The sequence below is a fragment of the Stigmatopora nigra genome, chromosome 12 (genome assembly GCF_051989575.1).
Source record: "Stigmatopora nigra isolate UIUO_SnigA chromosome 12, RoL_Snig_1.1, whole genome shotgun sequence".
Lineage (NCBI taxonomy): Eukaryota > Metazoa > Chordata > Actinopteri > Syngnathiformes > Syngnathidae > Stigmatopora > Stigmatopora nigra.
In genome coordinates, this window is record NC_135519.1 from 9,448,361 (window position 1) to 9,476,159 (window position 27,799).

The 27,799-nt window shown below is 39.8% G+C and overlaps 3 protein-coding genes across 4 annotated transcripts; 2 read left to right on the forward strand and 1 right to left on the reverse strand.

The window, feature by feature from the left end:
- Window positions 1-535: 535 nt before the first annotated feature.
- Window positions 536-14,951, forward strand: thbs2a (thrombospondin 2a). Of its 2 annotated transcripts, XM_077729721.1 has the most exons (23): window positions 536-1,724; window positions 1,842-1,904; window positions 1,983-2,536; window positions 3,338-3,422; window positions 5,072-5,271; window positions 6,175-6,315; window positions 6,707-6,800; window positions 7,035-7,205; window positions 7,609-7,785; window positions 8,119-8,292; window positions 8,367-8,494; window positions 8,588-8,740; window positions 9,333-9,551; window positions 9,634-9,741; window positions 9,827-9,986; window positions 10,069-10,187; window positions 10,260-10,494; window positions 11,585-11,812; window positions 11,891-12,162; window positions 12,242-12,339; window positions 12,550-12,689; window positions 13,513-13,543; window positions 13,885-14,951. In XM_077729721.1, exons 2-23 carry the CDS (start codon window positions 1,847-1,849, stop codon window positions 13,886-13,888), a joined length of 3,549 nt encoding a protein of 1,182 aa, XP_077585847.1. In that variant the 5' UTR covers window positions 536-1,724; window positions 1,842-1,846; the 3' UTR covers window positions 13,889-14,951. The 2 variants fall into 2 exon arrangements, with proteins under 2 accessions (XP_077585847.1, XP_077585848.1); XM_077729722.1 differs by lacking the exon at window positions 13,513-13,543 and having other exon boundaries at window positions 538-1,724; window positions 13,885-14,950.
- A 5,872-nt stretch (window positions 14,952-20,823) lies between these two features.
- LOC144205773 (phosphoglycerate mutase 1-like) lies at window positions 20,824-23,371 on the reverse strand. Its single transcript, XM_077730348.1, has 4 exons — window positions 23,113-23,371; window positions 22,092-22,366; window positions 21,402-21,582; window positions 20,824-21,334 (listed from the first exon to the last, which is right to left on the reverse strand). The coding sequence occupies exons 1-4, from the start codon at window positions 23,249-23,251 to the stop codon at window positions 21,165-21,167; spliced, it is 765 nt and encodes a 254-aa protein (XP_077586474.1). The 5' UTR covers window positions 23,252-23,371; the 3' UTR covers window positions 20,824-21,164.
- A 2,052-nt stretch (window positions 23,372-25,423) lies between these two features.
- Window positions 25,424-27,794, forward strand: marveld1 (MARVEL domain containing 1). The gene has a single exon (XM_077729635.1). The coding sequence runs from the start codon at window positions 25,718-25,720 to the stop codon at window positions 26,213-26,215; it is 498 nt and encodes a 165-aa protein (XP_077585761.1). The 5' UTR covers window positions 25,424-25,717; the 3' UTR covers window positions 26,216-27,794.
- The last annotated feature ends 5 nt before the right edge of the window (window positions 27,795-27,799 follow it).

The following is a 27,799-nucleotide window of genomic DNA, read 5'->3' on the forward strand; positions in this document are numbered from 1 at the left end:
ATCACATGACTGGAAAGCATTTTGGGGGTGGGATATAGAACACATTCTTTGAAAATATTAAGCTTTGCATATGATTTAATGGAGTAAAAAGTTCAACCACTTTAACACATTCATTGTTGATCACCTGTTACCTTACATTTTGGAATTCTGAAACAGTTATTTTCATTTTAGTGAGAACAACAATAGACTAAACAAGCACCCAGAGGAATGGTTCAGAAATTGCCAACCACGTGGCTGTCGCAGAAGAAAAGAAAGGTAATGAAATTTGGTTTTATCAATCTCTTTTTCATTATGAAGAAAAAATATTCCAGGCCAGTCGTTTGGAAAACATTTGAATTGAGGATTTTTTCCAGTTGTGATACCACTTTTCATAGTTCACTTCCCCTTTTTAGGGTTTCTCCTTCCTTGATGTGGAATGTTTTCTGTTATTTATTATTCACTTTTGATTTTGCATCACGGTAATCAATCCAACTCGTTCAAAGACAAGTTAGAAACTGTCATTTGTTCCCGAAATGGAATGTACATTGGCAGTGACGTTTACCCTTGCTTCGACGTAAGTCGTCACGCATATCCATGTCCAGCCCTTGTGGCTTCTCTGCAGGGCTCAAAGAATGAGAAGCAATATCAGCTCTTCTTTCTCTGACGCCACAGAGGGAAGCCTTGGCAAAGCCTTGACAATATCCAGACACGAGATGTTACTTATAAGCAAAGGGGAAACATCCAAAATATCTTTTGTATCAAATTTTTCTTCTTTTTATCCAATCTCACATGGCAGACCAACAATTAAGCGGAGAATTAAAGCTACTGACTCAGAAAACACTTCAAGTGTGCTATTTTATCAAAGAAGCCATGTAATTTTTGTGACAAACCAAATTTGTAATAATATTTAATGCTTGCATTCACAGCACAACAATACACATTTTTGGATCCATTTTCATTGTTAGCCCTTAAATTGAAAGCTTTTGTTAATGATGTTTGACAACATGTCTTTTTCCATTATTACCACCATTTAATTCAAGTGCCTTTGATCAAATTCAATATATCTATACCCATTTAACACAGTTCAATTTCACCCTTAGGCAAAAAAATAATAATAAAACATCAATTTTCAGCCCTGATCAAAAAACACATGAAGCATTTTTTTAGAAACAGAAAAGCATTGAATGAATAATATGCAGTTGTTTTTAAATGTACATTATTTCCCAATAGGATTTTATTGCTGATTTGATCAAATCAGTTGTAGATAAAATCATACACGTTTTGATTCATGGACCCTTAATTTTAAACTACTGTTGTAAATTACTCATGCACTTTTCCATGTTATAATGAAGGAGACGATGAATGCCAAGATGAGAGGTGGGCATGAGGGAGGTCTCACGTGCCAGTCAGTTTGTGTGTGTGTGTGTGTGTGTGTGTGTTGGGGGTGCGGGGTGTTCTGCACACGAAACAAATGACGCCATTCGAAGGTAATTATGTAACTGACTACGAGTAGCCCATCACAGATGGGTCGCATTGGCTAAATCTGATTGACAGCCCCCTCCTTTCCCGAAGGCCCACTATAAGAGGCTGGAGGAGTGTCTGGTTGCTTCATTCAGTGGATGTAGCCACTCGGAGTGGGACTCTCCTGCTCCTGTACTGGAGGTGCTGCTTTATCATATCAACAACTGTTATCCTTTTAATTTTTTTGGTTTCACTTTAATGCTGGATTAATCCAACATTTTGGGGTAAGTTATAATGCTTTTCTTCAATCACACTTGGATGCTTTTTAACCATGTGTAATTCATATTGTTGAAACTTGTTAAGGTCATAAACTAATGAGGCATTGTCTGTTGTGTTGAAAGGCAATATGATACTCAGATACTTACTACCATTCTGCTTCCTCCTACTTCACACCTTCGCGCAAGGTAATCACTTCGTTATTTATTAAGCAACTCATGAAAAAAGTAAGTCCATTTCAACTAAAGTGTGTGTTGAATGTTTAGATGGCGAGCAGGAGGACGACACCTCCTTCGACTTGTTCGAAGTTAGTCGCATAAGCCGCAAGACACTGGGGGCCAAACAGTTCCGAGGTCAGAACTCTGATGCCCCCGCATACCGCTTCATCCGCTTCGACCACCTGCCCCCAGTCAGCCCAGCCATTCTGGGGCAAATCATTAGTCAGATCCAAATCAACGAGGGCTTCGTGTTCGTGGCCAGTATTCGGCAGGATCGCAGCTCTCGGGGTACCTTGCTGGGCTTCGAGGGTCCCGACGGACAGCGTCAATTTGAGATCGTGTCCAATGGACGCGCCAACTCCCTGGACCTGGTGTACTGGTCGGAAGGTGCCCAGAACATCGTCTCATTTGAAGACGTGGACCTGTCTGACTCCCAATGGAAGAACCTGACGCTGCAGGTCCACGGGGAGAACGCCAACTTGTACGTGGGCTGCAACCTGGTGGACAGCGTCATCCTGGACGAGCCTTTCTACGAGAACCTGCAGGCCGAGGGTAGCCACATGTATGTTGCCAAAGGAGCCATTCGGGAGAATCACTTCAGGGTGAGTAAAGCCTCGCAAGCCTTGCTTCTTCTTTTGATTTGGAATTATGGGTTAAGTTGCTTTTTATCCAATAGTTACAATTTGTACATTCCAGAGCTGCTTATTGTTCCACATTTAGAGTCAAAATTGGCACTTTCCGTGCATGAATGGGTGAAAGTAGAGTGCACGAATGATGCCTCTCGGTTTAATATATGTAAGCATGAGTTGAAGCAGGAGAGACTTAAAACAATCTTGCTGGCTCACACACTATAACAAAGTAGAAAATCTGAAATTGAATGGTTAAGATGTTGTCAGATTGCCCTTGAGCAATTTGCTATGATCTTAATCATCAATATATCGGTAAACATAACATTATCCTCCTCACCTAAGTTCTCTTTTCTTTACGCCTCTGTAAAATAGGACATGGAAAGTGTGACCCCACCTTGCGTGCTTTAACCTTTATTTAAAAGGGGGAACAATTTGAAATTGTTTAACCCCCATTTTCCCTAATGCTATCTGCATGAACTTCTTAAAGTAGAGACATTTTTAAGAAAATATATTCAAATATATTCTTCCATTAATTTACAGAGTTTATATTTATAGTATGTATTCCAACACTCAAATAAGTAGAAATAATACGGAGTTTATGGCTAGATATGAAATTACTAAGAGAACAATGTGTTGGCTGATCTTCAAAATATCTTCATTATCTTCTGAAATATATTAATTAATGAAAATAAGAATGAGCGACAGAAAATATAAAATGAAACCCCTCATTCTTTTTAAATTTAAATTGATAATCATTTCTGTCTTACAAAACAGGGTCTTCTGCAGAATATACGATTCATCTTTGATACCACAATCGAGGATGTCCTTTTGAGTCGAGACTGTGAAGTTTCAAAACAAGGTAAGCATTTCTCCTTGAATTCATTTATTTAAACCCTCATCATTTACTCATATATATGTATAGTTGGCGTTTATTCTATAATGGTTTCTATTATGTGACCTTGAGAAGGCGAGAGTTCCAAGAAACAATTCAATTTGCACACGGGAAGCAGTCTCTCATGTGTGTCTGTCCAGGGTTAGATCAGAACCGCACTTCCCACAACAAAATTTCGCACAGCTGACTCACTCTTAAACTTCGTTTGTAAAGTGGGTCAGTGAAATTGCAGATTAGATCTGCGGCAAGATTTCCCATCTTACTTCCAAGAAAAGAAGGAATCAATGGCTCAAGTTGATGAAGCCTGCAAAAATGCACGCACATAGTATTATTTCCACTGCAAAATTCCCTAATACAACCCTGGGAAAGGGAATACCACAGTATGGCGTTAGCCTCGACTTGCAGCTGCGCTCACGCACGCACACGCTGTGAAGTCACAACGTTGGCTGATTAGGTTTGCGTTACTCAACTTAATCAAAGCTCTCTTGAGGTATAGAAGCTGCTGGTCTTCAGTCACTCAAAAAGACTAAATATGTATCTAATCATGTTGGTGGTCACCTGATGAGGATACGGTTGGAGTGAATCCATATGAGCCGTGCTTCACATGACAGTTGCCACAGGCTGAATTCATTTTTAGTCTTTGTCTTCCAAAAATGTCTGTTTAAACGGACAGAGGGAAAAAAAATGTGACAAACTCATCATAGGTGGCCGGAGGGAGAAAAAAATTCAGTGTATGTGTGTGTGTGTCAAGGGAGGGATTGGTATGTGTGAATTCTTTCGTCATGGGCGCACAGCATGAAGCCCTCAAAAGATTTGAATGACTTCAGCAGACCAACCAGAAAAGAAAACACAACATATTAGCGTGGGCTGATTTTTTATGGGGCTATTTTGGGTGATTTCTTCATTTAGAGAGGCTCGCCCTGCTAATTTATATAGTTGATCTAAAACATTTGCAGATTTGCTTTTTCAGTCCTGCATTCAAGTCATCATGTCATAACTCCAGTTTTGTGGCTTTAAGAAGAAAAACAATCCTGCATGGGATGGAAGTAAAAGCTTAAACTGTCGTGCGGCTCATTGCACTGTCAAGATATCATAATCATTCATGCCATCTGTGGCCTTTCTGCTACTGAGAATCCATGAAGAAATTCAGTTAGATACAATCACATCTCACCATAGTTGCCTCCAGACATACAGACAATGCAGAATTTTACAGTAGTTACAAAATGGCCTTTCCTTGTCGAAAATATCGGTTACAGCATGTTAAACCAATGTGATGTCACTATTTACTTGGCTGAGATTTATGACAAACATGGTTTCCTCATCACAGAGAAGAACACCCTCTTTTCTGAGCTTTCTCCTGCCCTACTGGTTTACCCCACCCTCTCCCTCCTTGCTCCCTCAACTAACCTCACCGTCATCATGCCATGGAAAGATTAACTGTCTCTCAGATCTGACGGAGCATCTGTTTTTGAGAACACAATAAACACTTTAATATGCACATTGTCGCAATTTTTTTTTTTGTACATGGCCTCAACAAAATTGGGAAATCCTGGTGTTCCATGATCAGTGTACTTCTGTTTTCCATCTCCCTGATGTTTTTTTTTTTTTTCGTCCAGATGATGCCAATATCGTGAGCGAAAGCACGGAGATTGTAGACGTGAGTCCTTCCATCACCACCAACATCATAGGCCAGAAAAGAGTTGATGTGGGCTCAGACATGTGCGAACGCTCCTGCGAGGAGCTCAGCACCATGTTCCAGGAGCTCAATGGCCTCCGAGTGGTTGTCAGTAACCTCATTGAAGGCTTGCAAAAAGTGGTAAGTATCAAAGGATCGAGTGTTGTTGCCAGATTCTTCTCTGAATGATATACTGATGACTATGTGTAATCTGAAGGAAAGAATCCACTGAGTAAACGGAGGAAGACGACAATGTCTAGTTATTTTAGAAGGTCAAAAGTCATGAGCTAACCCAAATTGGTTTAAAAACAGAGACTGGCCGAAGGGCTTTTTATTGTTATTCGAGGTAGTAAAACCCACACGACCTGTGGCATTGAGTGTCTGTCAGAAAGATTTTTTGACAAGCTACATGTGGATATAGGAAGTGTTCCCCTGGCAGAGTTGAGGTCCAATCTTATGTCTGCCTGTGTTTGAACAGCCCACGTGTTTCCTTTGAGAGCCTCCCAGCAATACTAGAGTCTGGGCATAAAGCTTGGAAAAAAATGGCTGAGAGATGAGAAGGGTCCCTGAGGCTCTTCCAGACCGAGTGGTGTCTTAGATTCTAACACCGCACGCTACTGACTCCCCTCTTCAGCATACAGACACAAAATGTTGGCAGCAGTTTATCGACTGACACTCGCCAAGTGTGCGGGAGTCCAGCCACAGACTTCCTGCTCTCCCATTGGGTTGGAGGTTACAATGAAAAAAAAACAGTTTTACTATTTATTATTTACAACCATTCAGTATTTACATTTTCTCATCAATCATTGCTCTGCGGTCTTTTTACCTTTCATCTAAGCTTTTTGATAAGGTTGTGGGTAGAGTTCTATCTGAATAAGTTCCATTTTGATCGATGGTTTTCTGATGCAAGAATTGTTAATCGTATGGGACTATTACCGATTGCTTAACACAATTGCAGGTGTTTACCTTAATGAAACATGGCAAGCCTTCAATGAGCAATTCTGTAATATTTCTAAATTTAAACTCATCTGTGTTGGATATCAGACAGAAGAGAACACCGTCATGAAGGAGGCTCTTGGAAAGATGAAGAACACCAAGGAGAAGAACATGTGTTGGCAAGATGGCCGACTGTTCGATGACAAAGAAGACTGGGTTGTAGACAGCTGCACCAAATGCACTTGTCAGGTAGTGACAACTCAAACAGAATAATTTATTTTCACCAGGACCCAGTAGAAAATTATTTGAAAAAAGCACTGTTATGCTGAAGATGGATTATTTTCTAGAAATAGAAAACCAGAAAAAAATACAGTGAATGCAGATCTCTGAGGTTCATGTACTTACACAGCACTTATATCAACAATATAAAAAAATTGAAACCACACTGCATTACAAAAATGATCGACAAAACGAAAAACATGTTACAAAGTACAATAATATATAGAGCTACTAGGTTAAGGTGGCATTACAAAAACCTTCCAAACAAATGTTTTATACTGCCGTGTGAGAACATGGTACATGACATATTTGCTTTAAATGACTGTGATTTGGCATCAATTTCACATTTTTTTGATCACAGGAGTCAAAGGTTGTCTGTCACCAAATTACCTGCCCCGCTGTGGCCTGTGCGAGCCCTACATTTGTTGATGGCGAGTGTTGTCCAATGTGTCTGCGTAAGTACTCAGCATCAACTATTGGCTTGAATCAAGACCCCATTTTGCATACCATTAATGTGCATTCAATCAGACTTGGTTTCCTGTAGAATTAGTCTTTCAATTAGGACAGGGTTTCAGAATCTCTGTTGAAATGATTGTTAGGGGAAAGAGTCTTTACTTGGATTCAGTAATACATTTATGAAAGTTAAAAGTACCTTTCTTTATTGGAGTTTTGCTTTTTCAATTATTCAGCTGAAGGCAGTGAGCATGGCTGGTCCCCTTGGTCTGAGTGGACGGAGTGCACAGTCACTTGCGGCACAGGAACTCAACAGAGGGGAAGGTCTTGTGACGCAACCAGCAACCCCTGTACAGGACCTTCGATCCAAACTCGCAAGTGCACCCCAGGAAAATGTGACAGTCGTGGTGAGAATATGAATATTTCTTACAATTGTATGTGTTTTACCTCTGACCATTTGTGAGAGAGTGTTGTAATATATGTTTGTGAAAATTCACATTCAAAGACTACTAATTAGATCACCTACAATTGTTTGTACATTCTGTTAGCGTGAGTGACTGAATGAATCTCACTGCTTCACGATAGCTTACACATTGTGATGTAAACACTGGCACAAGAACCTTGGAGCATCTTAGAATATGAGCCACAACCTCCAACATCACATAATACTGCATTTCCTTGAGGAAAACATGATTCCCATGTTCTTTAAACGCTGGTGGATTAGACAGCTTTCTTTTTGTTTTATACAGTGAAAATATTGGAACTTAATATGTAAAACTGCTGCTTGCGCCATATGTTTGATTTTTTTAGTTCGCCAGGATGGTGGATGGAGCTTGTGGTCGCCTTGGTCGTCCTGCTCAGTGACCTGTGGAGATGGCCAGATCACCAGAATACGACACTGTAATGCCCCCATGCCTCAGCTCGGGGGAAAAGAATGTGAAGGCAATGGTCGGGAGACTCAGCGCTGCACTGCAGAGCCATGTCCAAGTGAGTGTTGCAGCAATGCTACCTCCTTGCAAATTTTATAAACTTTCGTTTTGGAAATTGGGATCCAAAACTCTTTGTTGTGGTGTTAAGTCCGCAGCCTATGACTCAATGGACCTTATGTTTTTTTCTTTTTCTTTCTTTTTCACTCAAGCAATTTATTACATATTTTCAAGATATAAATGCACTGATACAGAACACTCCAAAAAGCATTGGAACCTTCCTTTTCAAGCTTTCAAATGACTCCTTTTTTATTAGCATTTATATGTTTTGTGGGCAAACAATGCTTTTTACTTCTGAGTTCTAGCCTCTAACACAAAATCTCTGTTTTATCAGTTGATGGCGGTTGGGGACCTTGGTCTCCGTGGGCAACCTGCTCAGCAACATGTGGTGGTGGAATCAAAAGCAGGAAACGTGAATGCAACAGTCCTTATCCTCAGTACGGGGGAAGGAAGTGTGTTGGAGAGGTCCACGACAGTGACACGTGTAACAAACAAGACTGTCCTGTTGGTAAGGTCTTGTTTATAGACTAAGAATTTCTTCTGGACTATTATTCTTATTCAAATCTCTAATGTACCGTATAGATGGCTGTCTATCTAACCCATGCTTTGGAGGGGTGAACTGCAGCAGTTCTCCAGACGGCTCCTGGGAGTGTGGGCCATGCCCAGCCGGCTTTCGTGGAAATGGCACCCACTGTGAAGATATCAATGAGGCAAATCTTCTTTGTACTATGACCTATGCAATTAAGAGGGATGTTTAAGACCAACCATTGTATTAATTACCATTTCTATTTCTTTTTTTCCAGTGTGATATGGTGTCTGACATTTGCTTCAACGTGAGCGGACAGCAACGGTGCATCAATACCGATCCAGGGTTCCATTGCCTGCCCTGCCCTAAACGCTACAAGGGTACGCAACCATTTGGAATGGGAGTGGCGGAAGCTAAGAAAAACAAGCAGGTAAGGTAACAATCTTGCAGAAAAGTGGTATAAAATGGTAGCAGGTAGTATATATGGATTCACAATGTATAGTAGCAGTATCCTATCTATTACGATTAAGCTACAAGACTTTTATTAAATACACATACTGGCCTTTGCAGTCACTCGTCTAAATTGCCATGCCCCGGTCGCACAGTTATTTGATTTGGGGACACTGGAATTGTCTCACCGCTGGCAGTGAATGGTTCCATTTCAGAGTTTTGATCAAAGGGTTGCTCTCGGTGCCACTTTCTACTCTTTGAGCTCATGGAGTATATTTTAAAGCCAAGTCATATTTTGGTCCGCCAGTAATGAGTGGCAGCTGTGAGTACCTTATGACGCAGTGGTGGGCCACAGTGGGATGTGTGATGCATTAAGTAGGATTCTATCAAATCAGCAACACTTGGATGTACTTTGTGCAACATTTATTTCTTAGCCACTGAGAGCTACCCTTATTTTGGAAGGATCTTTCTAGATATAACAATAACAATCTGTTGGGTTTATTCTGTATATAATGACCCTAACACAATCTTAAGACCATTCCAAGGTTCAAACACATTTACTTCTAATACAGGTGTGTGAGCCAGAGAATCCCTGCAAGGACAAGACCCACAGCTGCCACAGATCAGCTGAATGTATATACCTCAGCCATTTCAGCGATCCCATGTATAAATGTGAGTGTCGCACTGGATATGCTGGTGATGGCTATATCTGCGGGGAGGACTCAGACCTCGATGGTTGGCCCAATCAAAATCTTGTGTGTGGAGCCAATGCAACCTACCATTGCAAGAAGGTATGCTGTTCGATTTCCTTTCCTTACATAATTATATATTGACACCACTTAGTAATTTGAAGGGTCCCTTCTGATATTTCAGGACAACTGCCCCAGTCTCCCCAACTCTGGACAAGAAGACTTTGACAAAGACGGCCAGGGAGATGCTTGTGATAAGGATGACGACAATGACGGAATCTTGGATGAGAGGGTGTGAGATGTTTTTGACAGAATTACATTCCTTTATACTTCTTTCAGACCTGCAGAATCATCTAACACATGCTTTTCAACCTCAGGACAATTGCGCCCTTCTTTACAACCCTCGCCAGTTTGACTTCGATAAGGATGAAGTCGGTGACCGCTGTGATAATTGTCCTTATGAGCACAATCCTAACCAGATTGACACGGACCACAATGGGGAAGGGGACGCCTGTGCTATAGACATTGACGGAGATGGTAAATGAACCTCAAAGCTGTGATGATTATTGGGCTGCCACTGTTGTTTCTTCTACCCACCATCCGTATTGGTTTTCCATAGAAATCCTAAATGAGAAGGACAACTGTCCACTTGTATACAATACTGATCAGAAGGACACAGATATGGATGGAGTTGGTGACCAGTGTGATAACTGCCCCCTGCTGCACAATCCTCTGCAGGTATGGTAATACACTGTCCTTGAAAGGGGCCAAACGCCATCAGACACCTAATCCTCTATGTTGTCCCAACAGTTGGACATAGACAACGACTTAGTGGGAGATCAATGTGACAACAACCAGGATATTGATGAAGACGGTCATCAGAACAACCAGGACAACTGTCCCTATGTGGCCAACGCCAACCAGGCCGACCACGACAAAGATGGCAAAGGAGACGCATGTGATTTTGATGATGATAATGACGGCGTACCTGATGAGAAGGACAATTGCAGACTGACCCCCAACGCGGACCAGCTGGACGCTGATGGTGAGTTCCATAAAAGTGTTTTCTTATTTTGTTCTTTCCAATGTGCAGAATGTGGTACAATTTAATTAACAACATGACTAAAGCATAGTTGTCGATAATTTGCAATACAAACTGGCTGCCATTAGGCCAAATAATAAAGAGGGGGAAAAATGCTGTGGAAACAGACATTTAGTCAAAATTATAAACAATAAATACATCACCACCAAAATCTGCTGATGAGTAGAGTATCTATTTTTTCCATGGCAAAGTACTGCAGTCACAAGTGATTATCTGTGGATCTAGTTAATTATATACTGATGTGTAATGTTCAGTTACAGTTTCAGGGAGTTCAATGGAAATAAATCTCATTTATGACATCCATTTTTACAACAATTAAAGAAACTAAGGTAAATACTGTACAAAATTTGAGTGCAAACAGACAGTTGCATATGCACACAACAATCATACTTGTGATGATGCCATCTGATGTCCAAGTTTTCCTGATGTCGTGTCGTATCAAATGAGACAGTGGAAAGTGTAGAGATCGGTGTTGGCATGGTTGATGTCATTCCACCTGACTTGGGTGAGCGGCCCAAAAGGGCACACGTCAGCTTGCTAAGCTGTTATTTGTTTTAGCTTAGCTCTTGATTAGTTTGCTCTACCCAAATTGCACAGGGTTACCTGGAGTTTATACAGCTGTGGCTAACTGGAAACAGACAGCTGCGAAGGAAAGCCCTGGTCACCGATGCATTCACTCGCTTCACAGCTTGTCAGATATTGTTTATTTGACAGAAGTGTAGCTTCGTGTGCCATAACAAACATGATGACAGAAACCAGCAAGCTACTTCCATGCTGAGGCCTTCATGACTCATGGCAACCTTTCCACTGGGACTTCCAAGCCTGCTGTCTGGCTCAAGGGGAACTCGGATATCATCAGTGATCGTTATCGCACCATGACAAAAGATGGCCGCTTCATCTTCTGTCATTGTCATCGTGCACTTAATTACATAAAACTCCAAAATTTCTCCTTCCCAAGAAAATAGGCCCTATTGTGATTTTTTTAATCTATGCATATACATCAAGCTTATCTATCTGTGTCATTCTTTACCAGGTGATGGACGAGGTGATGCTTGCAAAGATGATTTTGATAATGACAGTATCCCAGATATCCTTGACGTATGCCCAGAGAACAACGCCATTAGTATCACAGACTTCAGGAAGTTCCAGATGGTACACTTGGATCCAAAAGGAACCACTCAAATTGACCCCAACTGGGTGGTGAGGCACCAAGGCAAAGAGCTGGTACAAACTGCCAACTCTGACCCTGGCATCGCCGTGGGTGAGCATCAGTCAGTAAAATAAGGTTCTAGTCAATGTAGTATGACGTGCTAAAGGTCATGTTTTTCCCACCGACCAGGCTTTGATGAATTCAGTGCTGTGGACTTCAGTGGTACAATGTACGTGAACACAGACAGGGACGACGACTATGCCGGCTTCGTTTTTGGCTACCAGTCCAGTGGCCGCTTTTATGTAGTGATGTGGAAGCAGATTACGCAAACATACTGGGAGGACAAGCCATCCAAGGCATTTGGCATCTCTGGTGTGTCACTCAAAGTGGTCAACTCAACCACTGGCACTGGAGAACACCTCAGGAATGCTTTGTGGCACACGGGCAACACTCCTGGAGAGGTAACCTCCGTTTTATAAAATGGTTCACATCCACTTTAAAAATGCGGCCATTTATTTTCATATTATTAATTCAATATAGGTACGCACTCTTTGGCACGACCCCAAAAACATCGGCTGGAAAGATTACACAGCTTACAGGTGGCACCTCATCCATAGACCAAAAACTGGTTTCATCAGGTAAAATATTCTCTTCGTTATTTTCTTGAAAAAAAAAGACGGATATTGTAGACACTTAAGAGAGGTATTGATTTACTTACTGATATAAATTCCCCAAATTAACATTTCTGAAATCATACCTTCCCCATAGAACTCTTGTATTGTTTGTTGTTACACTTGCAAATTTACATTTAAAAAAAAGAGTTTATATGTTTGTCACGTTGTTTGCAGGGTTGTTGTGTATGAGGGTAAACAGATCATGGCTGACTCAGGGCCAGTTTATGACAAGACATTTGCTGGCGGAAGGTTAGGATTGTTTGTCTTTTCTCAAGAACTGGTCTTCTTCTCCGATCTCAAGTATGAGTGCAGAGGTTAGTAGAAACCATCTTTACATATCTCTCTAATTGTTATATGGCCACTTTCCTTTTACATTTGCATTGTCATAACTTGTAGAAAGCCACTATTTTGAACTTCCATTTAAAGATTTGTGTGAATTTACCACACGTTATAAATGATATAAGTGATGGTATCACATCCTCACAATTAACCTCTATGCATTACCCCCAAGAGTTCTGATTATTATATATGATATGCTTGTATCTATCCATCATACCTCTTTGTATGTTATTGTATTAAAAAAACCTGGCCTTTCTCCGAATCCACATTTGGAGTGGAAAACTATGACCTAAAATTATGCCACAGGTTGACGTTGATTCCACACATTTTTCAATGTAAACACACATAGTTGAAGAATGAAAAGTTCATTCAAGGCCATGTTTTAAAAATGCTAATGAAAGTCTTAACACCAAAGCTTTATTTCAGAGCGAGGTCTGTAATTGGCTCGTGCGTGAGTATTCCGTAACCATCATAAAAAGTCTGGAATAAGCTTTTGTGTGGACTGAGAATTTATTAACTGTTGGTGCGGACCTGGATAATTGGTTGAATTCAGTATTTTCTCACCAACAATGCAAGAGTCTTTTAAACAGTTTGTTCAAATCCACAATAGTTGATTAGGGTTGAACAGGCATTGCAAAATCTCTCTTCCTTGCAAAAAGCCTTCAACTGTTTATAGAGCTTAGTTTAGACTGGCAGGTGTGAATGTTTGCATATGCAGATGTTGGATATTCGCAAAGCTCTTTTTTATGCTATATAAGAAAAGTCTCAAAAGCCCTCAACATGTCTTTTGCTATTCAGATGAGCTGGAGTTGCCGGCAAGGTTGACAAGGTAACGTCGTGTGTGTTCCATGTTGTTCCGTTGGCCAAAGCAACATTTGAAAAAGTGAATGTCATGCCAGGTTTTGCGCTTGTCAGCTTTTTTGTGTACTGTACAATGCACCAGATGCATTGTGGAAGACCTTGTAAGTGTGCGTGTGCTTGTACAATATGTGTTTCAAGGACTTCCAAATATCTGTCCAGCATTGACGAGCAGAAAATGATGCCCGTGCGCCATGTGCAAGTTTTTTTTTGTGCTTTGGACTGCAAGGCTCCCACCCAGCGTCAGTATTGTTGTGGGTCTTGATTACAAACACGCAAGTAATAGCCACTATTTCCTCCATGTTTTCTCAGATAACTGAATCAAGATGGCAAGCGAAGATGTCAAAGTAAACATCACATCTTCACTGAATGCTTTTCAACATAAATGAGACTTTCCATGCTCTTCCATGTCTACATGCTGGAGAGGATAACATGAGTAGGATTTCCTGTCTTGTATGTATGCAGTACATTCCCTTATTGGAAGGTAAGCGTAGTATCGACATAAGAGGATGGGTAGCAGAAACTATGCAGAATATTTCATTATAACTAATGTACTTATGACTACATTTTTAAAGGATTCATTGTACAACCACTTAGGTTCTTCTGTATGTGTATTCCTACACTATGTGACCCAAAATGTGCGCTCTGTTTGAAGCTGTTTTTATTGGCTCTTGTACAGTTTATCACAATAACAGTATCCGTAACCAAAACATAGTTTTTTTTTTTTTTGTTCTGAGTCATTTCTTTTAATCCCGACTGTTTTTTAATAGAGGACTTTTGTGAACAGCTATTTTTTAAAAGCCATTTTTAGTAAATGCAAAGATGTTTATACTAAGTCTGTATTATAAATGCTTTTGTAAATTATTTATGCTTGTTTTGGATATTTTTACTTTTTTTTCCAGGGTTTGTAAATATTATTTATTTGTTAACACTGACAAAGCACATAATTGAGAACCATAAATGTCAAGAAGTAAGCACATTTACATTTGCTTCTATTTTGTCAAAGTTTAGAAATTTCCTGCCACTTAATTTTTATGTACAATTGCAACGTTTCTCGAATGCGACTGTAACATTTGGTGAAGTACCCTTTCGTCTAAACAGTAGTAAAATAAATGTATAATTTGGGTGCTTGTTTACTTTGGATCATAATTATGGTACGTGCTACACAGTGAGACATTATCACATTAACGCACAAAAGTCAGAGCTATAGCCTACAGCCATTATGTGCAATGGCTTTGTTAACAGAGTGAATATTCATATCCCAGTAGAGTTTATGTTCTTCCAGGATATTACATTTGCGACGTGGCCGTTCCCTTGCACAAATGTCAATGTTTTGTTATGTAAGATTTTTTTTCAGAAATAAATCACTAGTACACCATTTTGTTGAGAATCTCATTCAAGCAGGACCATGTCATTGTTGTATAAAACTAATGCTTGAAAAGAATATGGGTGGAATTGAAAGACAAATACAATCAGAAAAAGGAATATACCTAAAATACCATACAGCACTCATCTGTTTTTTCTTGTTTGCACCGTTTTGAGCATACATATAAAAACATAGGATCCCCACATCCAATCAGAAATCGGGTCCTTTATGCTACCATGTCAAATTGTTTTGCCAAGTTCTACCTAATTTAAACTATTTTATTAATGGGACTGTTCAATCAGATTTTGAATTTGCCCACACAGGGTCAAAGTGCAGGCCTTCAACGATGACAGTGTTTTTATATCCTCTAACTGGGCCTGCTTCAACTGGAAACAGACATGTTCGGCCATCTGCATTGAGTGCATTACATTTGCATCACGAGAGGTATTTATATTTCATATAATATTTTTTTAAATATAGCAATATTTTGTTGTTTTGTCATGTTTAGATATTTATATCAATATGTATTCCTGATTTCTGAAGGTATGTGCGCCACGTGTACTTTATGGACTATTTCGAAAATTGTAACAAGATGATGGTATTAAGCGGTGGAAAACTATGTTCATACTGATGACCTGGGAACTAAATGTACTGCCTAACGATTGATTGATGTTGATGTAATGATCTCCCCATATGTGTTGGGATACATTTTTTATCTCGTTTATCACCGGCCACAATCCTAGAGAAAACATTCAACAGATAATATATGTTCAAGTCACCAAAGAGGCTTTTGTTACTATAAACTACATTGATGGATTTATTTTCTGTAGCTTAGTGCAATTCCATCAGTCCCATAGCACAGGAGAGGGATAAGTGGTGGATATCAAGCCAGGAAAATAGCGTGCGTCTAGGGAAAATAGGGAAGTCAACATTCAAAGCAATGTGGCATGCAGAGAATATTTGGGTTGAGGGTTTTGGAAAAGTCAGCGTGGCTTGTGCACACAAAACACGGGCTTCTATGGCTTTGGGCATTGTACTGCTGCTTTGCCGCTTTGAGTGATTTCCAACCATGTTGGTTTAGCGATTTCTGCCAGAGGATGTCAACGTGTGACCCAGTGAGCCGGCGGTTTCTGCTGAGACGCTCGAATCAAGACCTCGAAGGATAAAGTGCCTTCACTTTAATTGTGGTCCTCAACCTGAACAAAAATGGACAGATGATAGAAATAGTGTTTGTTATCTGGGGAATCATAATTAAACATAAAACTGAGACTGGCTACGGAACGCTGTAATTTAAACACAAGTTTGATGTTCCACTCCACTCAGAGAGGTGTGAAATACCAACCAGTGATTCGTTGAAGCTTTAAATAATATTCTACTGACAAGCTTTTTCATCCTAATGTCACTTTTCCCCTTTTTCTATCGTTTTTCCCACCATTGTGCCGTTCCCATTCAAAAACTATATGGAAGTATCACACATATATAGCTGGTATTGAGTTCATTTGGTTTATTTCAATGTTCTTTGACAGATTCATTTTTCACAGACAATGATTTTTCAGGGTCAATTTCTTTCCCTCAAATTTGGTCAATTGAGCTAAAGTAAATCAATATAAACAAATTGCTAATTCTGCATAAAAGTATTCACCCCTGTGCTGGGGGATTATTTGTATGACAGTAGTAGAACATTCATGGGAAGAGGTGCATTTTCCTGTTTCACAGAATCTGAGTGAAATCAGAATTTAGTGTTCCTACTGGCTGCCTTAACGAGTGGACCATTGCCGTCACTGAACAAAGTGACTCATCTGCCTGCCAAAGTCAAGAAGTGGAACTGTCACTTGGAATCAAGTAAGTCATTTATTTCAGGGCAAGAGTTTCTGTAGTCACTGGGAAAATATCCACTCCTTATGCCAGTCTTTGGTCGCCTGACAAACCAGAGTTGTCCAAATGTTGAGACCGCAAACTGTGCTCCAGCGACACACGAGCCCAATGAAGAGAAAGTCAACTTTTAAGAAATGACAAATACTGTTAAGTGGTGGGGGTTCAGTTTAAGTCAAAGCAAATGAGAGGAAATTCCCTCCACATTGCAGTGTTTAGTCTTAAAAAAAATCAAACTTTGCTTTTTTTTCATACTAAAAGAACAGTCTTAGGCGTCCATTCAAATACAGACTGTTTTTAGCCATATGATTCTCATTATCTGCCAAGAGTAAAATTGAATAGTTCAGTAAATTTTAAAGAAAAATTAGAATTGTCATGAAATTCTAAACAATTTTAGAATTTTACAAATAAAACCTCATTCGCAACCATGCATCATAATACAAAACAAATGCTTCTTTCATGGGCACATAATATTGTTAAATGAAAACTTAAGCTACATGAATACTGAACCTACAAAGGAAAGAGTAGATTCCCTTTTTCATCGTAACAAAAAAGAGCTCTTCGTTCTTCTGTTATGAGCAGTTAAACAATATTGTTTATATGTCATTGGTAGCGTGGGTTTGTGTGCAACAGAGACCAGATACATTTGGTTTCATTAAATCACCCAGTGAAGTATTGGCCTAATAATAACCTCACTCAAAACAAAGCCAAACAGCTGCAAATCCCTTTTAGATCAGACTTCTCTAACTTTGTGCTTGAAAAATAGGATCACATCAAATGCAGGATTCATTTAAGTCAATTTTCCACTTACACTGAAATACACTGCTGACCTGTTGAGTGAACAAACCTTTGGGTAAAGCAAACAGTGGATTGACTTTCTCCACTTTACTCGTCAGTCTTTAGAAAACAAACAAACAAAAAAATACTCAAACTACAGGATATATTCAACAAACAAGGTCTAGTCCTGTAGGAAGCAGACATGTACCAGATGGGGTGTCACATGCTGAATCTGGTGTATGTACGATAGGTGTTTTCACATTGGTGCATGACATGCCTGTACCGCCGTCATGAAGCATTATATAGAAGTATTATTGTTGCCATCTGGATAACACACATTCCTGTTATTCTCACTCGTGTTCATTGACCAGCATCAAGCTTTGTGCATATGTAAGTCCCCATGTTGAACCACTTGCCCCTTCCTGAGCAAATCCCAATTTGGCATGTGTCAAATTATTACATAACTAGGCTGTTCATTTCTGGTGCGTACATTTTGGGTATATGTCTTAGCTCAATTCAGAAAATTTGAGCACAGCCTCTCAGTTCATGACTTTTAAATTAGCCACTGTATGGTACAGTATGATTTCATGGCTGATGTATTGATGATCGCATGAAGGATGAAGGTGTGTATTATTTGGGATCTGTCTAATTTGTGCAGGTCACTCACGCTAAAGCTGAATGTGTCGCAAATAATTACTATCTAATGTCTTTTCCAATTGGAGTTTTCTGTCTTGGAGCACTACTATTCTTCTGTACTTTACTCTACTATACTGTGTATGTGGGTGTCTCTGGTCTTTTGATATTGTACTTAGTGTCTACACTGGAAAAAAAGGATTAATTTTGCAGTTCAGCTCTTTATTAGGGATTAAAAAAACTATGCACGGAATGAAACTTTAAAAAGTTGGAAGAATGCATTGAAGTTTATTGGACGTCAACAACTTTGCAGTTATTGTGCATTGTAGTTACATCCTGAAATTTCACCCATAAAAATGATCTTTAAAGGGCCTGATTGACAATAAAATGGGAATTAATGTGACCATTTTTGAATTAGCCTTTTGGTTAATCTAGAGTGGTTAGCCCAATGTTGGATCAATTTGATAAAGCCTATTAACACATACTTGTGCAGTGATGTCAAATCCTTACAGAGCTCTTTATTCATTGCACTCATCCAACTTCACTCCTGTGATAAAGAGCCAAAAAGATACATCTTCCTGGCTCTGCCTTTTGGCTGTGGGCAATCACATCAGGATTATTGTGAAAAATATGTGCTCCTGGCATTTTATAAGGGTTATACATTCCTTTCAGGGAAAGCATGAAAGAGGACTTACTGTCTAAGTCAAAAATATATATTATATATTTTCCCGGGACACTGAATAGACTGACAAACGAGAGAGGCTTAACAATACCTCAATTATGCATTTCTCCATCTTCTCACCAGATGTTTCATGTAACTTTAAGATCACCAGTGACCAAAACCGCAAAAACAAAAATATGTTGATTTCCTCACATAGTGCATGTTACATTTGTTAGTAAAACTTGAACGTTGGTTCAGTCAAACTAGAGAGGGATAAAGAACATTGTGTGTGTGTGTGTGTGTGTGTGTGTGTGTGTGTGTGTGTGTGTGTGTGTGTGTGTGTGTGTGTGTGTGTGTGTGTGTGTGTGTGTGTGTGTGTGTGTGTGTGTGTGTGTGTGTGTGTGTGTGTGTGTGTGTGTGTGTGTGTGTGTGCAAGTGTGTGTTTATTTTTACAGCAGTATTGCACTGCCATCTGAGGCAATGAACACTCATCTTGCCTGTCACACATTGAAGATGTAAGTACAAGTAAAAAATGTTCATCTTTATTTTCTTTCCACAAGGCATTTAGTTGCCAGCAAGGAAGCTTTTTCACATCACATTTTATAGTCTTTGATTTATGATATATATTTAATATAGAACAGCAGTGGAAAGTCATGAAATCCAGTGACAGCTGGATGTTGTAAAACACAAATAAAAAAAGAATCAAACTATTTGCGAATTCATTTGACCTACATTCGGTTGAGTAAAGGATAAAAAAAATGTCTTTAATGTTCAAATTAATGCTGACGTGATCTCATACATTTTACAATGCATGCAACAAGTTCCCCAAAAGATTGTTTAAAAACTAAGACGAGAAAAAAAACACAACCAACACACAACATTAGGTAAAGATTAACTCCTTATCCTTGTGCGGCCTTTACATGCTTCTTGAATACTTCATTTGAAGATGATAGAAACCTTCTGTTATCCACCCATTCCACTGTTTGTACTTAATATAAAATTGTGGGAGCAAAACAATAAAAAATGAATTTTTATTAAAAGCATTCGGATATGCCCAGGTGCTTATAATCATTCAGCCACACAGTTTTCATATTCAATCATAAAATGAATGTATTACAAAGGATAGATGGAAGACCTATGAGATGATTCATGGATGCAGTGATGGAGGACATGAACGTGACTAGTGTAGGGAAGGACATTACAAAGAACAGGGTGGAATGGAAAAAGTTGATTCACTGCGGCGAGCCCTAGATCACTCGCTTACCCGCACCGTAGTCAGGCATGTAGACCACTGCAAACAACATCAGATGGCACTCATTTATTTAACTTTTTCTAAAATTTTATGCTTTCTTATGAGTCATTTTTTAAAGAAAATCATAACAATGTTGAATGAATACTTGCAGTTGTTTCCATTCCTTTTTTATTCTTCTAATAATCACCAAGGCTCTTGAGGGTGGTGGTGGTGCTCAACACGTTGATACCCAAAATGCTATTGGTAGATTTCATGATGGTAAGATTTGAAGCATTTATTTAATAAGTGTTGTCAAGTTTGACATAGAATGAGCAGGTACACGGTGCCATCTTGCGTCCAAATACGAGTATTACATGCGCACTTTCTAGTCGAGGTCTCTCTCCTATTTTGACCGTGTTTTTAAGAAACACATTTTGTTTAATGATAGGCAAACAATGTATGTTCTTAAGGGACACTACAAAGCACTTTTAAAAATTTAATGGGGGTGAAACCAGTGTGTTTTCAGAGGAATCTTTCACCGAGGGTGCTGAGATGTGTGCAAACACCGTTTCACCACAATGCGTGTCTTTGATTAAATAGGTAAGGGTTATTTTGTGACTTTTGCACAAAAGTGATTGTATACTAATAATACTAGGACAGCTCTTGTATAATTAGATATTGGTACAAATCAAAATAAAGACCAAGAAGCAGTTTGTTTTTTAAATGCTTTTATATTACACATGAAAGAATGAAAACACTTTTGACAACTTTTTCAGCAAATTAAAATGACCAAACTAGGGAATTGGAAACCATGTTGCAACATTAGATGACATTCTAATATAAACAACATATAAACACTGCAAAAAGACACGCTTTAAAAGACTGTTAGGTTAATGAATCCAATGCAAAAACAAACATTAGTACTCTTTAACAGTACTTTGACTTTATTATATTAATAGACCTTTTATTTACAGTCTTAACTTTGTATATTTAAAAGCACTGGTAAGTTACAGGATTCTGACAAGACAACTATTGGTGACATTTTGGGCATTTTACTTTTTAGCCTTGCCTTGAGCGGCCACAGCCTCCATGGCTTTGCGCACCGTCTCCTCATCTCCCAAGAATTGCATGGGCTTGATAGGCTTCAGGTTCTTGTCTAGCTCGTACAGAATGGGAATGCCAGTGGGCAAGTTGAGTTCCATAATGGCCGCGTCAGACATTCCTATAAAGAAAGCGGTGGGAACATTAGTTGATGTCATCTTGATGTAGCACTGAAGATGTTAACTCACCCTCCAGGTGCTTGACGATACCCCTCAAGCTGTTTCCATGCGCGGCGATCAGCACTCGCTTGCCCTTTTTAATCTGTGGGGCGATTTCATCGTTCCAGAAGGGAAGCGCCCGAGCGATGGTGTCCTTTAGACTCTCGCAGGTGGGAAGCTGATCCTTTGTCAGGTCTCCGTAGCGCCGATCCTGTAACGGGGAAATGGAATTTGGTATGTTAACTTACTCGGTAACATTGACGATAATAGACATCCGTTTTAAACAAGTTTGATTGCTATTAGATATCCAACGTATGTGAACGGATCATATCATATTCAAAATGATAAACTGCATTGTTTTAAGTACAGATTCATTCATTTAAAATGAATTCCTGCCAAAAGATATTGCCATTCTTGCATAAAGGACATTTTTTTGCGGATAAACAGTCCTGTTGTCTCCGTTGTCATATTGCACACATTTGCAATGAGACCGATAAGTAGCATTTCCTAGTTGGACTTGACTCTGAACTTTAACTTATTGTTTGCGGTCACATATTAACTCCTCAGACACTCTATTAGGCAATCCCATTCAAACCCCTGCAACCAAAAGAAAAACCGGTCACGCAACTGCTGATTCTGCTTATCTGTCAGAGGGTTGACAAAGGCTCACCAAATCTGCTCTTTTGTCAAGTTTAATGCAATACGTTGCTCAAAACACACCTTACTGATGACGGCGTCAAAGTCGTGCTCAGGGCCCATGGGGGGAGGCGGCACGTCAAAGGAGCGCCTCCAGATCTTGACCTGAGCCTCCCCGTGCTTGGCGGCTGTCTCGGCCTTGTTGAGACCCGTCAGGCCACCGTAGTGCCGCTCGTTGAGGCGCCAGGTGCGATGCACAGGCAGCCACATTTGATCAATGGCTTCCAGGACCAGCCACAGCGTCCGGATGGCACGCTTCAGCACCGATGTATAGCAGATGTCAAACTCAAAGTTGGCGTCTAGAAGCATTGGAAAACAGGGCAGTTTATTAAAATTCAGTTTAAGATTATTGTGCCGCTGACCTTTGTAATGATAAGCAGTTCAGAAATGGAATGAATAGTTGTGTTATCCATAGTTGGCATTCCGAATGGACCTTTATTATTTTATTTACATGTTTAATAAATAGAGAAAAATGTAAATATTTATTCAATTTGTTTTAAAATGCAGTAAATATTCAGTTTGTATCTCTACTGGTATCTGAAAACAAACAGAAGCAAAGATTACCTATGTAAACAAAATAATAATGATTTCTGGCAGAGATCTACACACTCTCATAGTGCTCCTAATTTATTTTCCATATTTAATTAAAAAAAGGGTGAAGCAACAAAAAAATCATTATTAGAATAGTATTTTGTGTGCCTGCTGCATTTCTACAGCGCAATTCAACAGTCAACATGTCTGCACTTCTTTTTAGAATGCCAATTTTTAGATGATAGAGGATAGAGGCGTGTGGTTACTACGGTAAAATAGAGGCATGTTAGTACATGTGGATTACATAATAAAGCACCAATGCCAAAGGACGCAAACACGCGTGAGGCAATTGAGTAAGAGTCATTCCACTAAGTTACTTCCGACCACTGTTGCACATCTTCATCTAGACGTCACGTGATAAAGAGGGTGGTGAAAATGCGATTATGCAACTAACACCGAGTGTTAAATGCAACTTTTATGGAAAAATTGGAATCAAATGGAAATCCGAGCTCACCTTTAAGGGCCTGTCCACCTCTCTTGGCCTCCTTCTCACCCGTCTCGCTCAAATCGGCATCGAACCAGCCACAGAAGCGATTCTCCTGGTTCCAGTTGCTCTCGCCGTGGCGAATTAGCACCAGTTTGTAGACGGACATGTCGAATGCGATGATAAATAATGCGGGTATAATGTAGTAAGTACTACTATCTATACCTGTCTCGATGGACGTTCTGAGGCGAGCAGACTGCCGTGGAGGGAACTTTTATCCACTCTATTGGTCGGCACAACACTTTCTGGTTTTCTTATCCAATGAGATTTCCGTAATACATTATTTTTCCTTTTTTCTGCCAATGGCAAAGGTGGGCGTTGGCTGCCATATCATACTGTAGATTGGGATTAGGCAAAGGGTTTTATGATATTTTATTTCTTTATTTAAGAGTAAAACAAACAAGAAAGCAAAAGAAAAATCTACAAAAGCAGATTGCATTCACTTACTTGCTTTTTTAAGAATTGTTTCCCACTGTTTTTCCAAGTAATTTATTTGGGGGAATGTTTTAAATTCTACAATAATAAAGTGGTAAAATTACAAGATTCACATAGTAGTTTATGAGATTATGGTCGAGATATTACGAGAATAACGTCATAATATTACCAGAGGAAAGTAGTGATATACTGCATGATTATAGACATATTATTACAATATTAAAGTCGTGTTATTTGTAATTATAGGCACTTTATGCAGCATGGCAAAGTTTTTATTTGACATTACATACTTTATGCAACAATATAAGACATATCACTGGGATATGGATCTAATGACATGTTTTTATATTTCTGTCAATATTCCTTCTTGTACTTTATTCCCCAAGTGCACAATCTGTCCATCACATAGTCTTGATTCGACATTTCATGCTGTCAATTCATGTCCAGCTCATGATTAACATAATCATATACCCGACATAGACAAGTTAATTTATTCATATAACCGTGGACTAACTACATTTGAATTAAATCAAGTTTATCACTAATGGAGATTCTATGCATTTGAACCGGGATGCTGGTACTAAATGAACAATCATGCAGTGACTGCCACCCCTTCCACTTCAAATGGATAGGACATCTATTGTTATCAATAGCACTCAATGATTAAATCACAGAAAGTGTTCTGTGTCTCTTCTCCACAGCCAAATTGAAGGGCAGCACTTTCTTCATCTTTGACTTTTTTCCCCTTGCTGACACAAGTTTTTATTTCCCCCCCCCAACCAGAAAAACAAAAACACAGAACAGCAACCCATTAACCACGCTCTCACACTGTATACTGCTGCGATGCACATTCCACAGCCGAGGCGGTAGGAGTGGAGGGCATGGGGGAAAATACAAAAATACTCACTGAACAAGTGGATTTGAGGAAAAAAAGAAAAAAGAAGCTGAGCACAAAACTTCCAGTAGGGACCGTGGATAGACACTTCCTGTCTGTGTAACCCACCAACTGGCACAGAATGAGTCTTTGTTGTGTGCTGCAGTTTATAGTTTCCTGAACATGGTGAAATTATTTTTAAATTGATTTGCAGCAGTTATGTTTCCTCGCAGACAACACTACTACTGAATGGGTGCAGTGTTGTGGACGGAAGTTACGCCCTCACTTAAACAAATTTCCTCCGCAACAAGGTAGTGGAAAAATAAACATTTGTATCTTGGACCTGGCCCCACGGGGTTCGAGTGGTTAGTGTGTTGGTCTCACAGTTCTGGGGTCATGGGTTCAATCCCAGTTTGGCCATCCGAGTGTGGAGTTTGCATGTTTTCCCTAGGCATGGATGGGTTTTCTCCGGATACTCCGATTTCTTCCCACATTTCAAAAAAAATGTGCATGGTAGGCTGGTTGAACCCTCTAAATTGCCCCTAGGTATGAGTTTGAGTGCAAATGGTTGTTGGGCTCCTCGTGCCCTGCGATTGGCTGGCCACCGATTCAGGGTGTTGTCCCCCGCCATATGTTCGTAGTTAGCTGGGATATGCTCCAGCACCCCCTGTGATCCTTGTGAGTACAAGTGGTACTTAACATGAATGGGAGTGCGATTTGCGGTGTGGGTGACTGTCTCGATGGGTGTCCTGCGACTGAATGGAGACCAATCTAGGGTGTATTCTGATGGGATAGGCTCCAGCGACCCTGACGAGGAGAATCAGTGCTCAAGATGAATATGTATTATAGTATATATCATGAGCCCTGTCAATCGTATCGGAAGGTACCCAGAGTTTTGCAACCCAAGTCCTGAGGTTAGTGTGGCATTTCCAGCAGTCCAGGGGAGGAGCTGGAGATGTGGGACCACCTTCTCTTCCTCTTCGGCCGGCCCACCCTGACAACACAGACGCTACATTGACCAGGGGAAGCGGAAAAGGCGAACATCGCAAGAAGACCGCTATTCTTACACAAAAAAAGAAGAACAACAAGTTCTTTTTCATTTCCCTCTCTTTTTCGGAGGCAGGGGATCTCTGTACATTTTTTTTCGATCTCCACCCCGATCGTCGTCCCTTTTTCCCCCCGTCTGACGTCGCCAGCTGTTTGCAGCTGGCAGAAGGCACCCGCCCTGCTCGGCAACAAGCGCTTACAGGGGGAGAAAAGGCGACCATGGCAGCCCAGCAAGCTTCATCGCAGGTGAGGGCGCACATGGCCAAGTTTGTCCGGAGTTTCCCCGGGGTTGTCCGGCTGCTCCAGATCGTCCTGGGCGCTGGCCTATGGGTGACCATCGCCGCCAACAAATACGAGGGCTCCATCCACTTTGTCCTCTTCGTGGCGGTCCTCTTCTGGCTCTTGTGTCTGGGCCTCTTCTTCGTCACGTTGTTGGACAAACAAGACGCCGTGCCGGTGGTGGGCGGCTCCCGATGGCTGATCACCAATTTGGCGCACGACGTGGCGGCCACCGCGCTCTACCTGCCGGCTGTGGGGGTGATGGCGTACAAGACGGAGCGTAATTCCTATTGCATCGTGGAGCACTACGAATACTTCTGCCTTTATAAGGTCTACCTGACGGCTGCCGTCTTCGCTTGCCTTTGCTGTCTGGCCTTCTTGCTCTCGGTCATCTATGGGGCTTGTCGTAAAAGTCGAGGCGAGCAAACGCTCATCTGATCGCATCATACTGTATAGAAGTAGTACTATTCTTTTCCTCCACCAAGTCTGGCGAGGCTCACAATAGAGGGGATAAACGTCCAATTCATTTCAAGTGGAAGGGTTGGCAGATAATGACCATATTTGTTCAATGCCATCCTCCCACTTTAAGTGGATTGGACATCTACTAGTCTTACATTAATAGCAAAAAGGACGATTGGATTGGATGCCTTTCGCCAGCCAATCAAACCACAGCAAGATGAGGATGAGTTACCTTCACTGTATTTCTTGGAATTTGTTCCACTCGAAGGGTGGGGAACCCATATAGTAGTGCCTTTATTTACATGTTTCTCTGACCTTTGCCCTTTTTACTCCAAATGTATTATCGCCCCATTCCAAAACATCTCCGTCCGTATTACCATCTGACTTGATACAATATTGGTTAATTCAATCAAATAGATAAACTACAAATATTGATCAATATTGTCATCTTGTCTCTTCTTTAGTTAAAAAGAAATACTGTTTTATTCAAGTATTTGTTTTGGCAACAATGTTGTCACAAACGTCAACATTTTTTCATATGTAAGTCTATGTTTTAACATTATTTTTGGTGAAAAGGGACTCATTGTATTCAATGTTTACATCACATGATTCAGTGAATCAAATTGAATTGTTGCAGGTATCATATAGTTATCTAAAGAATACAGATTGTAGACTATCATCATCCAATGGGTAAATTATGCACATGCAAAGGAATGGCTCAGGTTAGCAGCGACTTGTAACTCAGAGAATTTGAAATTTTGGTGTTTAAGTGGAGGTAACTCTATTTAAAAAAACTGCAATAGAGACACACTTTTTTTTAAAATTATTTTTGTTTGAGTGTTTCAATACGAACACAACACGAACACAAAAATTCTGAAAAAAAATTATATTATTTTTTAATTGAAGTCACTGTTTCACAGACCCCTCACCCCACCCTAAAACAAAACACAGTTTACTTCATAATTCCCATTAGCATGTTAGAATAATTGCTTAAATTGTTTGGAATTTGCTATTACATTATCACTGAAATTACCAAAGCACTAGCTCATTTGTTTTCTGTTTTTTTAAATGCAGATTCTCATCTATAAAGGTAAATTTGCAAAATTCGAATTGGGTAATTTTATCTAATGGTTCTAAAAACACTAAAAAGGAAACTAACTTTTTTTCTATTATGAAGGTCCTTATCACTTTTACATTTCTAACACATGCTAACTTCATGAAAATCTGTAAAATGACACACAAAATGGACAAATTGAGGACCTTCTACCTTTTTAACCTTTTAAGTCACTGAAGTATGGATGTTTTGTTACACTAGTATAAAAGTTTATATCCCTTATCTTTTATATAAGTATACTCTTTATTATCTGCTCACACATTTTTCTATTCTAGCTAAAAAAAGATGGATCTGTTTACATACATTTTTTTTCAAAACAGTTCTCCCAGTGCCTTCTGTCGCAATGCTGTATGCCATTGTTAAAAGGTACCGATGTGATTGTTGCAATCTAAAGTCTGTTATCATTCTCAAGGCAACAATGAAAAATAAAGAGCTGTAATGGTATGTTT

Excerpts from the sequence above, each read along its gene's own strand:
- marveld1 (XM_077729635.1), top strand. The coding sequence starts at position 25,718 with ATGGCAGCCCAGCAAGCTTCATCGCAGGTGAGGGCGCACATGGCCAAG.
- thbs2a (XM_077729721.1), top strand. The coding sequence starts at position 1,847 with ATGATACTCAGATACTTACTACCATTCTGCTTCCTCCTACTTCACACC. Across the intron at positions 12,163-12,241 it reads CGGGCAACACTCCTGGAGAG|GTACGCACTCTTTGGCACGA; the intron begins GTAACCTCCGTT and ends AATTCAATATAG. Across the intron at positions 12,690-13,512 it reads TCTCAAGTATGAGTGCAGAG|ATGAGCTGGAGTTGCCGGCA; the intron begins GTTAGTAGAAAC and ends TTTGCTATTCAG.
- LOC144205773 (XM_077730348.1), bottom strand. The coding sequence starts at position 23,251 with ATGTCCGTCTACAAACTGGTGCTAATTCGCCACGGCGAGAGCAACTGG. Across the intron at positions 22,367-23,112 it reads AGGTGGACAGGCCCTTAAAG|ACGCCAACTTTGAGTTTGAC; the intron begins GTGAGCTCGGAT and ends CAATGCTTCTAG. Across the intron at positions 21,335-21,401 it reads TATCGTCAAGCACCTGGAGG|GAATGTCTGACGCGGCCATT; the intron begins GTGAGTTAACAT and ends CTTTCTTTATAG.